Consider the following 15,241-nt stretch of genomic DNA (forward strand, 5'->3'; position numbering starts at 1 on the left):
CTAAATGTATGTGGGTGTCCTAAACCGACGCTGCGAATTTTTTGTGATGCTTTAAAAGTGCTTGCGCATTTTTTTCCTTTTTTGGGTTTCATGAAAAACCCTTAAAATCTCGTGCCAGGAATTGGAAAATCAAGGTATGATACGATTTATATTCTCTAACCTTTACTTTTAGTCCGACTATCTTTTGGGATAGCTGCAATTGAACCTCTTGGCATGTAGAATTGAGATAAAGAGTAAAATTTTCTATGATCACTTTTAATTTTTTTATATCAGTAGTTGAAAAATATAAAGAATGAGAAAAATTATGTTATTTAGACACCTATGCTGGAAGCCTTCATCTAGTCTGATTTATTTTGGGAGTGAAAAAAATTTTTTTATTGTTTTCTTTTTTTACATCCGTGATTAAAAAATAAAGTCAAATTTAAACTCTTGAAAAGTAGAAATCACACCAGAAATAAAATTAACTATCTTTTAGTTTTCTTTCGAAGAAAAACTTCTTTTAGGAAAGGAGTGTATTAAAAAAAACAATCAAACGAATGAATAAACGACCAGTCTCCCTTCCGTGCGGCCATTCTCAAAAAATACTTCTATTCGATATCCCCACTACTGCTGCGCCAAATAAAGAATGTATATGCTCTCTCTTTCTCTCGGCACTCTCTTACTATCTGATTTCCCTAAAACGCATGATGATCATCACGATAAATTTCAAAGCTAATACATCGAAGTTACACTTCTGCCGTGTAGCTCCACTGCTGCACACTGGTTTATTATATCACTGATTAAAAAAATAAGAATATCAGAAAAATTAGGAAAATCTGGTTTCTTAAACCCCTACACTAGAAGCCCTTTCTTAGTCCCATTTATGTTCAGGAATCACTTAAACTAAAGCTTATGGCAAGTAGAATTCCGAAGCAAAAATAAAATTTGCTATGTTATAGTTTTTTTTTATATCAGTGGTTAGAAAATAAGAAATATAAGGAAAATAAGGAAAATTCGGTTATTTAGACCCCTATTCTGGAACCTCTTCCTTTAGACGCATTTTCTGTAGGGATATCTCAAATTGAAGTAGAATTGGGAAAAGTTTGCTATATATGAATAATTGAATATTTTATTCCAGAATACTTGGCCAATTTAGATTTCACAAGCTAATTTAATTTTATATAGCTGGCCGATTTTTTTTCTGTAACACATTTATTTTAGGCGGTATCTATATAGCTCTACCTACATATAAAATAAAATAGTATTACAGAATAATATGTTGTTAATTTTCTTTGAATTTATGCGGTTTTCAATACGTGGGAAAATAATCTGCTGGCGACAGCAGAGTCTAACTAAGTGGGACAATGTGAAGTGTTTTACAATGGGAAAAGCCTGTTGAAAATGCACCGCGATAACTTGCACCTTGCACTCGCGTCAAACAAGTGCATTCGTGCATTCGTTGGCTTTCATATAGATGTTTTTGTCTCGATGTGCTAAAAAAGCGAAGCCCTTTGTCAGGGAAGTGGAATTGTCCTTCTGAAAGGCGTATCTAACCTCTCGCGAAAGAATGTATATATCAGGGTCAGATGCCTCGCTTTAGGCATTAGAAGCATTCTTCACACTTGCGAGAGAACTTTATCATAGATGAGAAAAGTGGGCTGGCTTACCCTTGGGTCATGTTCTTCCGGAAAAGTAACTTTTCAACCACTTTCATATCAGAAAACCACTTTTATCAGACAAAGGATAAAAAGGAATTGAGTATACATACACTTCCCGTCAACGAGTATTGACCACCCTGCGCCGACATTGGTTGAAATTATAAGTTTTATATCTCTGTAAAAAAAGCCTGTATTTAAAGAAATCTAATCTAAGATTTTTAAAAATCCAAATGAAATAGATGCGTATTGGTATTTTCTTTAAAAGAGCCCTAGATGGCATGTTCTTATTGCATCGTTTTCTGGTTTTAACAATGTTTTCGAAGAAAAAAACACTTTTTTCAACACTGAATATCTCGGAATCTATGCATTATAGAAAAAAACTCCAAAGAGAAAAAATGTTTATTTTTACATGTGGAATAAGTATTTGCGAAGAAAAAATAATGTAGGAAAATTTTTCTTTCATTTTTTACCTTTTTTTTTAAATAAATATATTCTAACTTTTATAAATAAAAGAATATAATTAAATCTGGTAAAGCAAAAGATTACTTCCCGGACGTACCTTGTATTTTGCGCAACAAAAATTTAACTAAACAAAAAAGTAATATGGGTAGAAAAGTTATAAATAGAAGTATTTTAAATAAAAGGAATTACTTTAATAAATAATTTTTTTCTTTTGTGAAGGGAAATACATGGATGTTTTAGAGAGATAAAAACAATGTAAAAATATATTTCGAGCATCTTATTGGAATTGAATGGAATGGAATGGAAGCTTCTAATGTGTCCCCTAAGGGTTTATATTTCTCTTGTACCTTCTTCCCTATTCCTTTACACACTCCCACACACACTTACTTGGAGGTGGGGAGAAGACCTACAGTTTAAGGTGGTTTCCGAACCGCCAAAAGCAACAGCGACTCTCCGGAGATGAACAACTTTCTTGCTAGGCTAGTGTTCACCGCATGGGCCGCCGCGCCGAGGCTGTTCCGAAGTGTAAGGCGAGAATCGAACCCACATTGAACAGACCAGCCAAATTATTTCTTTTATTCCTCTAAAGTATCAATGTATTTTTCTGATTAAACGAAAAAAATTATTGATTAAATTGATTCATCGAACTCATTTCTTTTTTTAAAAAGCATTTCTATTTATGAATATCGAAATCAGGGTTAATTTTTGTTTCATTTTATAATACTGATTACCTTAAGCATACATAATTAATCTATTAAAATTCGTGCAGGTACCTGGTGGAGTTTTTTCATATTTTTAGTATTTATTTTAGGATTGCATTCTTGTTTTCAGTAATAGCAATCATTTTTCGTTATAAAATAGCAATCTTTTCAGTTTTCAAGTAAAATTCAGATTTACAGAATAATAATTACCAACCATTTTTCTAAGAATATGGTAAAAATCAGCATAAACTAGTACATCCTAGGTTTGCAAGTATTTTTATTACCTTTTATCAGAAAGAATGTGAATAGAAACCCAAGTTTTTGCTCACTCGTAAAAAAATAAATCAAAAAACTGCGTAAGGTAAAAAAATGAATAAATAGCAGACTCAATTTCTAAAACTACTTTTATTAAAATATTTTAAATATACATTTATAACTATCAACTACATTTATATTACAGTTTTTTCCTATGCAAATATCTACCTATATCACAAGTGTAAATAATTCTGGTTAGGTAGCAGCTTTTAAAATTACGTACAAAAGTTTTGACGAATTACAGAAAAGGGAGTTAGTTCTGACTAAATATTTCAGCTATTTTTCCTATCAAAGCAATTAATAATTACTAATTTGTTATAGAACGAAAATTACGGTATATTTGTAGCTTCTAGAATACTTATGGCCGAATATATTTCAAATCAGGCAGGTTCTACACTTAAAGTCGAAGAATTTTTCGGGAATGAAATGTGTTTTTTAAAAGGAAATTATGCGATACGTATTTCTCTAATTTAAAAAATAAATTTCTAAAGTGTTATGCATGTTTGCATTTTGTGTTCTGTTTTTCAAAAATTCCGATATTTCATGTTTAAACCTCTATAATTTTTCACCGTATTGAGGTATTTTTAATTTGTTTCCAGATTCTGGTAGAATTCATCGTCTTTCAAAATCCGATGTTTTTCGTCAAATCGAATTTTCGCATTTCTCTCGCAAACAACATTTTACACCATTTACGAGAAAAAACTCAATTTTCATCAACAAAACATTCTCTTTGTCAAAAAAATGGCTTACTCAGCATAAAATTCAAAAGATGTCCTATTTATATAAAAAACATTTTTTAAATATAAATGGAAATAAAAAAGTTTCCCTTTTTCATAGAACCTGCTTATGTCTTTGTATGAAAGGGGGAAAATGCGAAAATTCGATTATGTGAAGAAGAAAAATTGGCAAAAAGTATAAGTTTGGATTTTTGTAGAAAATAAAATTAAAATTTTGAAAACTAAATCTATGAATAATGATTTTTAAGGATCGGTGTAAAGTCAAGTTAAAATTTACTTAAACTTCAACTTGATTTGTAAAATTGACAAGAAAAGGCTCATTGATTACAGCAATACAATTTAAATTAGAAACCCCAATCGTGAAAAATAAAGAAATTGCTAACATCATAATTGCTTATTTAAATGAAGTTATTTAAAATTTTTTTCCCAGTTTAGAGGAAAGACGTCACTTTCATTTAAATTTAATTTTAAAAAGCTCATTCTATTCTTTGAAAAGTTCTCTTAATACAAATGACTATATACAAATAAGGAATTGCGAATTCCACTACTTCCTCTTACAGTGAAACTCTTCTATAGCACGGAATTTGGGGCTGGCGGTGGGTGGGAACTAACTAATTATAGCCCGTTCCGCTATTGTTTGTTCATGCCTGAGTGCTTTCCTGAAGAAAAACCGCAGGCTCCGCGCACCCCGCACAGCTCCTGCTACACCTACCTGCAGCGCGGCGTCAATTCTCGGAAGGGCTATAGAAGGGAGGGCTATTAAAGGGTTCCACTGTATTGACGCTTAAATAATTTTCTGAAATTTGTTTCAATAGTCAACGTATCTTTTTTTGTTTATTAGAACCTCCTCAATAAAGAATATAATTAGAAAACCGTATGAAATTTGATAAATATTTGTGCTTCTCAAATACTATTACACGGTTAGATTTAAACTGTTGTTAAATAAATTGTCTAATGAAATTATTAAACATATTAAACGTGTTTTATTTCATTACTTTTTGCTGTAAACTATTATTATAAAAAAATAATTTTAATGTAAAATCAGAAAGTTTCGAAGAGGACTTCAATTTCTAAACATTGTTTGTGTAATACATATTTTTTTTTGCAAAAATAAGTATTTTGAACAAAAATCATTCTCAAGATTGTCAAATTTAAACAATTTGAGACTATCTTAGCTCTTTACATCAAAAATGGGTGCTTTTTAAATAAAAAAATCTTAATTTTCAAAGATTAAACATTTTTCGACAATTTAAGTTTTTCAGTTTTGTTCAGCTTGTCTTAATAAATTTTGAAAATTTTGAACAAAAATCAATGAATTTAAAAATTTCAAATTTGTTTAACAACGTCAGGTTATGCTAGCGTTTTACAACCGAAATTGGTATTTTATAACAAAAATCATTAGATTTAAATCTAATCATTTTTTTAAAAGAATGAAACTTATACGCTTAATCAATTTCGAATTGTTTTGTGTGTTTTTCGGAAGTTTAGTTTATTATTAAATAATTATTAGATATAGAAGAAAATGTATAATTCGGAACAAATTTTGGTTTGGATGCTTTTTTTTCATCGAAAATTGGTATTTTCAAATAAATATCCTCATAATTTAAAGAATCTTTAGAATCTTTGAACCATTTTCAATTAGGTTTCCAAACTTTTTGACAATTTTAGGTTAGTTTAGCGTTATATAACGGAAATTAGCATTTTTAGCAAAAAATCATTAGATTTCAAGATTAACATTTTTTATATATTTTTAGGTAAGTTTGCAATTTCACCGAAAATTTGGTTATAGATTAGAAACAATATTAAATATTTTTGAATGTTTTAACTTTATATTAACGTTTTTCACCGGAAATCGGTTGTTTTAAACAAAAATTAGTAAATTTCATAGAATTTCATTGAAATTTGGACAAAAAAAATTTGTTATGATATGTTAGTGTTTCCCTTTAGACACTGGTAATTTTAATTAAAATATTTGAATTTGAAATAAGATAAAAAATGTTTGCACAATTTTACGTAATGCTTGCGTTTTTAAACGAGGATTTACAATGCTGAACACTTTTTAAAAGTTATATTCGTATTTTTTGTCCATAATTACTGTAGTTAATAAAAAATTATTCAATTTCAAAGAATATTAAAATATTTGAACAATAATAGGGTATGTTAGAATTTCTCATCGAGAAACGGATATTAAAAAAAAACTAGACATCAAAAATTAAACTGACAATATTGACTGTTTGTACAAAAATATTATATATTAATTCTGAAGGTTAAGATATCAATTTTCGCTAATCATCCACAATATTGTTCTTGCTTTTCTTTTCTGTATTTTTAGATAATAGATACTATAAGATTCAAAATATCTTTTTTTTAATATTAATTTTGAAAATTACGTGAGAAAAAAATCGGGCCTGTAGCTTATTTAGTAAATGTACTATAAAAGTTAATTAGTTTTGTTTTGAGCAACCTATTTTCGTAAATTATAGTTACTTTAGTAGCCAAAATGTGAAGGTATTTTGCGAACATTTCTGGCAGCGTAGATATTTCCCCCGAAGGCAAAAAAATACGTATTGCCTAATTACCTTTTTAAAAGAACATAAATCAACACTTTGTGACTAAAAACGTTTCCGCAAGATATCCTTCTTGTCTTGCACAATTTTAATAGAAAGAAGATAAATTACAATATTTATATTTATATTATTCAAATTTGTTTTCTCATCCGTTAAGTGGCTTGGGTTGTTTCATTTAGACGGAATGGGACTGGAATATGCGAGGGCGTTTTCTCGCGATCCAGCCATTATTTTATTAATTTATCATGTGCTAGCATAGCCGGTGTAAACGGTTTACGTTTAAGCCATCTTTCCTCATTCCACGACCTTATGTCTCATACTTATGACTTGCCATTAAATTTCCGACTTCCGGATCATAAGATCTTTTTCCCTTAATATTATGTAATATGGAACTTGAATCCGGGCAGACTCAAAATCAATATCCCTGCTTGAGAATTATCGCTTTTTTATTGATCGAAAAACGGTTCAAACTGAACGCTGATAAAATATGGTAAAATTCAATTATAAAAATCAAGGAATGAAATACTAGTTTGGGGCCATCAATAAATTGCGCAATTGCTTTTTCTCTGGGACAGGGACATTAATTTACACTTTTAAATAATATTTTTAACGTTATAAATAGTTAAATATCAATATAATTAGAATAGCAATTGGATTTTCCCCCATTTTTCTGTAGGAATTAAAATAATGTCATTTTGACCATTTTTTACAGGGAGTGAAAATATCTAAATCCTTAGGAAAGAATTTTAATCTTCTAAATTGTAGGTAGAAATGAATACAAAGTTAAGTGTTTGATATAAGATTTGAGAAAATGGTATGAACTCCTTTTATTAAATATTAATTAGTGATCATTATTATCGAAATCGTCATTTAAAACATTTAAGTTGATTAATTTAATACTTAAATAATTTGATATGTGCAGAAGTAATTAAAAAATGCTATCAAAAGTAGCGCGCCACATCCGCTGATTAAATTAAAACATATATTTAACCCTTCGAGTACACACCTATTTTTTCAAACATTTCCTACACACTGGGTTAAAATGATCCTCTTCACTTTTTGGTTGTCTATAACTTCATAACTACTAAACATTTTAACGAACCAAAGTTAAGAGGCATACTTGCAAAAAATTTAAAAACAGTTTTGGCACTTTTTTTACTAACAAGTTTTTATAATTGATGAAAACGAAAAATCCAAATTTAATTAAATTCGACGTTAAGTACGCACATGGGTCACCTTGACCCTGCTTCGATTTCAATTGCTTCTCAACGACGACTGATGGCTCGGCACGCAACAGAAACTGTAGTCCGTGAAAGTTGGCGACAGGGTCAAAATGATCCAGTGTGTACTCGAAGGTTTAAATTTAAAGTACCATCTAGAAAATATCATTAATTATCTCGTACATTAAAATAAATATTAAAATAGTTACATTTGCCTTCATACAATCTGATTTAATTTAAATTTAAATTTTTAATTTTATCTTGAATTTTATATTTATTCGGCTTTCAGTGACCTGTATACAAATTATTTTCACTTGAATACAAGATTTTATGTCAGCAGGAATTAGAAGCGATTCGAAATAAATTAATACATTAATTTGGGATTTTCTATCATAATAAGATGTTTTTAAATGGCACACTCAGAAAAAAATCTTTGATTCAAAGAATTAACTGGCTCTTAGTCAAAGAAATTCTTCTTGATTAAAGGAATAGACATAGACAATAGACAATACAATAGAGTGATTTTGAAATTTTTAGTCTTTCTGATTTTTTTTTTGAGACTGATCCATTTTGAAGATATTTACCATTGAATATTCCTAACTCATTTAATTTTGAAAGTTTTTAGTTAAAAAACATGAAATTGGGAACATATTTTTGAAATGGTTCTACGTTTATCTCAAAGATTTGCAATTAAAGGTGGTTCAATTTTAAACATGTATACATAACAATTCTTAAATTTGGGTAATTATGAAGACCAAAAGTCAAAAGTTTTCGATTATAAGCCTTTCAAATGAAAGATATTTCAAATTTAAATAATCAGGATTGCCGAGTTTTCAATTGTAAAACTTAAAAATTTCATAACATTTAATGGTACATTTTCAACATTAAAAACTCTTCAGTTTTATAGATTTACAATTCAATATTCTACAATTATAATGAGTTAAAATTTTTAATGTTAGAATTTGGAAAATATATAATTTAAAATTATTCAATTTTTAAAATTTATATTTTAAAGGTATGTAAATTTTAAATTTTTTAAACAATATATATATGTAACATAATATGTTCCCATACAAAAAAAAGAAATGGTAATTCAGAATTCTCGGGCAGCAGGTAACGGCTTGGGGGAAGGGAGAGAAAATTTGCAAAAAATATGTTACGTTATTTATGGATGGCCCCTTTTTATAAATCGAATTAAAATTCTATCAATAAAAAACTTAGGAAAAGTTCTTAGTTACACTTTGAATAAGAGATAACTAATTTAATAAACCTTAAAAGAAATTCTCAAAATAAGGCAATTGAAACGATAGGTATAAAAATAAACGAAATATCTGTACCTCCACTCGATACCCTATTTACATTTGTATTTTGTATTTCGTTTTTCGTATTTCGTAATTCGTTGTGAGTTTCGGATTCTCAAAAGTAGCATTCGTTTGATGAAAGAACGCGAAATGGATAAAAAATTAATCAATTGATATATTGATTAACACGTTTTGAATTATTGTCGACTGTTCTGATCAGAGGCAGCGTAGAATTTTGATATCTCGTTTCTGGCAGCTTGGGTGAGAGATGGATTACAGGGATTTGGATCGAAACTAACGCCAGGACATCCCAAGGATTCAAAACAATTAACCACCCGATTAGTTGCTGGACAACATTGAACCAGTGCCCAAACACAAGGTCCTGGTCCTTTGACTGGTGGTCTTCGAGTAGCCGGGGCCGGAAATCGAGCAGCCACAGGTCCTCTTCGATTTGGGCTTATTCCCTGAAATCAAGATTTACAATTTTATGTTTAATCTATCATAAATCATTTTAAAACTAGAAAAATGCATATGGAAATCTGTGGTTGATTCTGAACCAATCTATTCAGATTTTTTTTTTAATAGGAAAATAAATAATAAAAAAAATCAGATATTTCGGCTTTCTTATGAATAATGTTATGCATCGAAATCAGAACATGAACAAATTCTTTAGTCAAATTTAGATTTCCAAAGTATGTCCTTTGCGGACCATTAGATAAAATTATGTGGCAAAGAAAAAAAGAGGGAAGAGAAAGAAAAAAGGAACCAGAACAACACCCCTCACTCTTTCCTTATTACTTCTCGGTCTTCTTTTTACTGCTAGAGACCAACATGTGTCGAAGCCAATTTAGAACTCCCTTTTCGGTATTATTTATATAAGAACTACTGTTATAAATAATTGGAATTTGAAAGTTAAAGTATCGAATTTTCCGTCGATTACTCAAACCTGATTAACCTGTAAAACTTGGTTAAATTGATTCTTTATGTTTGTTATGAAAAAAATTTTTATAGGGTAATCAATTTTTATCAATAAATGGAAAATTACACACACTATTTGTATAAATATCTATATATTTTAATTTCAGGTGATTTTTGAAATAGAATGCAAAAATAATGTAGTATATCGAATGCTTCTTTTCGGACGCCATTGTGTTCACGAACGATTTTTGAGGTTAAGTCCACAGGGTCGCCACTTAGCATATCGTGTTTTGAAGTTTATGGTTCGCCCTTTAAAACTACTTTAGGATGAAAAAACTCAAGTTTGACCAAGAGTTACAAGATATTAAAGTGAAGGCACAAAAATAATTTGTAAACCTAATAAAAAATATGGTGAAAGAATAAGGAAAGAGTAGTAGAAAAGTGTACCCGGAAAGACTACATAAATAAAATTATTCGAAAGATAGCAGATTGCCGAACATATTTCATTTAGAGCATAAATCAATTTAAAAATGTCGGTGATTTATCTCTCAAACAATCTCTACATTTAAAGTCACATAAAAAATCGAACCCCGATATAAGCAGGCATTACAGTTTCAAAATATAGCACCCCCCAAATAAAAGAACGACCTCTGGAATTATAAGGTATTATAACTTGCAATTATAATGATTATATAAAACAGGTTGATTTTCTTACGAAGTAGTCTAAAAAGTCTAAACCTTAAAAGCGTAAAATGTATTACTTTCAAGGAATAAAATTTAACCTGAAAATTAAATCTGTCAAAGTGGAACTCTTCTGAATTCAAAAATTGAAAATAAAAACGCAGATCATATCAAATTCAGCAATTTTAACTGTAAACAGTACCTTCAAGAACGTAAAATGTTCCATGATTTTAAATGAGAAGTAATTCAAATTGATTAATTCTAAGTTTTTTTAAAACTAAAAACTTTTAAAATTAGAATTGTAAAATAAAAACATTTTTCTTAAACTCAGCCTTTAAAATTGAATATAAAATAATTCAAATGAAATTTACATTTGTTTCAATTAAGTAATTTCAGTTACAAATAAAAGATTTAGAAAATGTATGAATCATACTTGTTTACAATTATTAAACTAATTATTCAGTGATTAATCCTTTCGTTATTAACAGAATTGCAAAGTTTAATTTTGACTCAATATAATGTAAATAAAGAACAAATAAAGATGCCACTTTCTTATGTTTTTCAAGTAAACCGTGACGAAAATTGTTAATTGAAGTGCGCATAATAATTAATCAATTAATTCATTCATAAAAAACAGGCATACAAAAATAAGTTTATTGTCCACGAGAATAAGCCCCCCTACCCTCCTTGTTTTGTTGCACTGAATCCAAAATTAATGTCCGTTTGCCTCTATCAGATCCCCTTTTTTTATTTCAAAAAGTGATGAACACGTTTGATATTACTTTAAATGTGTGAGCCACAGAAAAATAAATTGCACCATTTGATTCTACGGAAAAAGTGTAATGAAAGTTATATAATAAACACATTTTTCCATCTAATTTGTTCTACAGTGTAAGGAAACATACAGTAGTGTGACACCTGCTACCTTATTTATTTATACTATTCAGATAACAAATTGGTGCAAGAAAAAAATGTCTAATAGGGAATGTTTTGTTACTTTTCCGTTGAATCAAGTGGTGTCATTTGTTTTTCCCTAACTTACGTATTTACAAAAACCCATATTTTTACTATATTTTGAGGATATAAAAAAAGGGACCTGCTAGAATAAAACGGTCGTCAGAGGCGTATTGAGATTTAGCGGATTAAAAACACGAAGCTAGAGTTTTTAGTCTCTCGGACTGCACACGTTTATTTTTTTAGTCTTCCTGTGAAATTGTTCTTAATATTTTTCACCCTGGCGCACCAAAGATAAAATTTTTGTTATTTTTATAATAGAGCATTGAAAGCCCAACTTACAAAAAAAAACTCACTCTTTCATAAAGCCGATTTTGTGACATAAAAATTATTTGTAATATTTTCGAAATTTTTGAAATTTGAATTCCCCGCCAAAAGAATTCAAAAATTTTTTTTATATATGCCACCCAACGTGCTCTTTCCTCTCAATTTTTAACGTTTGAAAATAAACAATATCTGTAGAGAAAAAAATGGGAAAATTACATTATTAGGGGTAGTAGGGTTAATATGCAAGTGAGGGGGGTGAAAATGGTTCAAACGTTTCTCACCCCCACAGTCTGCCTACAGGTAGTATTAGGAGCTAAACAGCCTTGGGGGATTTTTTTCCATATTTACCACACTAGAACCTTTGGAAAAAGAATGCAGAAAATTTGAAGCAAAAAATTTCAGTTTTGCAAAATTAATTTTTGTTTGAAAAAATCGAATAAGCTTAAGATTCTAAAATAATTGCCAAACTGAAAAGATTGAACAAAATCTAAAACAAAATGTAGATTTTTGAAGATTTCCAACAAGAAGTTAAGAAGCTTCTTGAAAATTTTGAAATGCTTTAAGAGTATAATGAAATGTTCTTAAAATATCTGAAAAGTAAAATGTTTTTTTTATCTACAAAAATTAATTTCAAGATAATATTTAAAAACATTTCGAAAGTTATGGAAAATTATAAGAAAATAATACGAAAGATTTTAAAGCAATTTCTTAATTACCAATTTTTTTAAAATTTTACAAAAACTACAAACAGTTTTAAAAGATATTTAAAATATTAAAGATTTCAGAAAAAATTAAAAATAATTGAAAAATTTGAAAATACCTCCAAAATTTAAAAGCAATTTTTGGATATTCGAAGAGTTTGAAATAAAATTCATAAGCGTTCAAAATAATTTGAAAGGTTTAAAGATAATAACAAAAATTTTCTTAAGATTCATGGGAAAATTTCCAATGATATGTATTTTATTTCTAAAAATGAATATTAAGAGATAATTGACACTCAAGCGAAAGTCTTCTTAAAGCAAAAATTTTTAACTTTGCAAGATTAGTAAGTTTAAGAGATATTTAGAAGTTTTGAAAAGATTAAAATATAATTTAAAAATGGTAATGAATTTAAAATATTTAAAACAAAATATACGTTTTTAAATATTTCGAAGAACAAATTTCTATGTAGTTTTTAATTTTGTTGATATTAACGATTCATTATTGATAAAATATGTATTGAAGACTTCTTAAAAAATCCATGATCAAAATTCGCTAATAACAAATACATTAAAAATTATATTCAATGATTATATACCTATTATTAAATATAAAACACTCAACCAAATATGCGTTTATATATAATAACAACTATCATTTGAATCAAATCTGCGCAGATAATTGAGACATCAAAATCGTATTATATTTCCCAAATTATGTGCAAAATAATGTTCAGAATAATTAACTGAAGAGGGCAACTATCTTTTGCTGAATTGTCTGAGACGATTAGGAAAATATTATTTTATTTAAGGCCATGTGACAAGTTGGTCACGTGACCAGATTCCTACCTTACCGCCACTTTTTAATTTTCTAACTTATTTTCACATGAAGGCCCACATCGAGTTGAAAATTGGAGATAATAAATAAGAAGCACTAAGAAAGGTCTTAAATTTTCATATGAATAAAAAAGCAAAAAAATTATTTACAACAAAAAACTGTCTTCATGATTGTACAAATTAAGGATCAGACCCACTATTCTTAGTGCTTTTTGTTTAGCTTCCCAAATTTTCAACTCGAATCTGGTCACGCGACCCACTCATCACATGGCCTTAAATATAATATTCGCAATCGGAAAAAAGTAAGTAAAAACCCGGAATTTGGTGGGCAACAATTAGTAGAAGTCCTAAAACTAAATAATTTCATGCTTAAAAATGGTACGAATTAAACTGTTCATACTCAAAAGAATTCAGAATGTACCTGATTATTAATATTTCAAAATTTCACCTGATATCAATCTAGTTACATTTGATTTGATGTGATTCGAGGGGGTTTTCAACTAATAAATTTAAAAAGTCGCGGTAACAAAAATGCACTGACATGTTCTGCTTTTCCTGGGTTCAGCTGCAATTGTGAAAGAAAATAAGGGGATGCAATCAAAGGATTGATTATACCAATGATCTTGACAATCAGCACTAATAATAACACTCGATAGTCTGATTTAACATGTCCTATCAGTCATTTCAATCGAATAGTGTCAAGAGGTTTCGAGATATTTGATTCGGTACGCTACTGCTCTCACCGGAAAATCGATTTCGCTACCAAAGCCGCCTCTCGAGAACACCACTGGAGAAGAGGAGTTGGTGCCGGATCCTCCCGGATGAACTATTATCGTGGCACTTACAGGTAGAGCCCTCAGCCTCTCCTCTTGCTGTCGTCTGCGCTGCTCCTCCAGGCTCCTCACACTCTCTTCCCTCCTCTTCTGTTCCTGGTACCTTGTTTTTAAAGAAAAAATCAGTTCATGTGCAAATGCGAGAAACGAGACTACCGTACGAGTACTATATATAGTATGACAGCAGTTGTTAGTCATACTGGTGTATAAAGTCTGACTATAATCGTCTTTATCGACGCCGCGCTCTTTTTTCAACAGCGACCGGAAACGTCTATTAATCTTTTATACCATCATGCCATTCAACTATGCTTATTTTACGACTACGATTATTATCAAAACTAAACGCTTACTTTAAAGTCTAGAGTCTTAATAAAGTCTGCACTTTCTTACTCTATTAAGGCCATGTGACGAGTGGGTCACGTGACTAGGTTCCTACCTTATCCTCCCTTTTTTATGTCCTAACTTATTTTCACACGAAGCGCCACATCGAGTTGAAAATTTGGGATAATAAATAAGTATAATTATGAAAAAAGTTTTTTAGTTTTAAATATTTTTTTGTTGCTTTTTTTATAATTGCTAAAATTTAGGACCAGATGCACCATTCTTAGTGCTTCTTGTTTGGTATCCCAAATTTTCAACTCGATGAGGCGTTTCGTGTGATAATAAGTTGGGAAATAAAAAAAGTGGCGGTAAGGTAGGAATCTGGTCACGTGACCCACTCCTCACATGTCCTTAATACAATTTTGACAATAAATATATTTTTTAAACAGTAAATATTTGAGTAATTAATTACAAAGGACTGCATGTTCTGTTCAGCTTGTTGATAGAGTATGGGTTTTACGTAATTCCGTGCGCTCAATTCGAATTTGTTCTAAGAATTTCTCTATTACGTCAGCTTTTCATGATAAATAGGTTTAAATAGCCCAAGTGTAGCAATTTTGACAATATTGAACCATTAATTTTTAATGAAAGGTTTTTTACAAATTATTTGCCAACGGTATCTTCAGGTCATTTGTGGACAAGCAATTCAAAATAACGAAATATATATATACT

The 15,241-nt window shown here is 29.5% G+C and overlaps 2 protein-coding genes across 5 annotated transcripts in view; one reads left to right on the forward strand and one right to left on the reverse strand.

Moving 5' to 3' along the window:
* LOC117171383 overlaps positions 1-15,241 on the forward strand; it is a 370,121-nt gene that overhangs the window by 32,751 nt on the left and 322,129 nt on the right. The gene's annotated exons all lie outside the window — the stretch shown is intronic.
* LOC117171382 (golgin subfamily A member 6-like protein 22) overlaps positions 8,283-15,241 on the reverse strand; it is a 159,526-nt gene continuing 152,567 nt past the window's right edge. For all 4 annotated transcript variants that reach the window (XM_033358634.1, XM_033358632.1, XM_033358633.1 and 1 more), the window contains 2 exons: positions 14,099-14,291; positions 8,283-9,404 (listed from right to left, as the gene is read on the reverse strand). In XM_033358634.1, coding sequence (XP_033214525.1) covers positions 9,138-9,404; positions 14,099-14,291 — 460 coding nt within the window. In that variant the 3' untranslated portion in view covers positions 8,283-9,137. The remainder of the gene's footprint in view (positions 9,405-14,098; positions 14,292-15,241) is intronic.

Source organism: Belonocnema kinseyi, chromosome 4 (genome assembly GCF_010883055.1).
Source record: "Belonocnema kinseyi isolate 2016_QV_RU_SX_M_011 chromosome 4, B_treatae_v1, whole genome shotgun sequence".
Classification (NCBI taxonomy): domain Eukaryota; kingdom Metazoa; phylum Arthropoda; class Insecta; order Hymenoptera; family Cynipidae; genus Belonocnema; species Belonocnema kinseyi.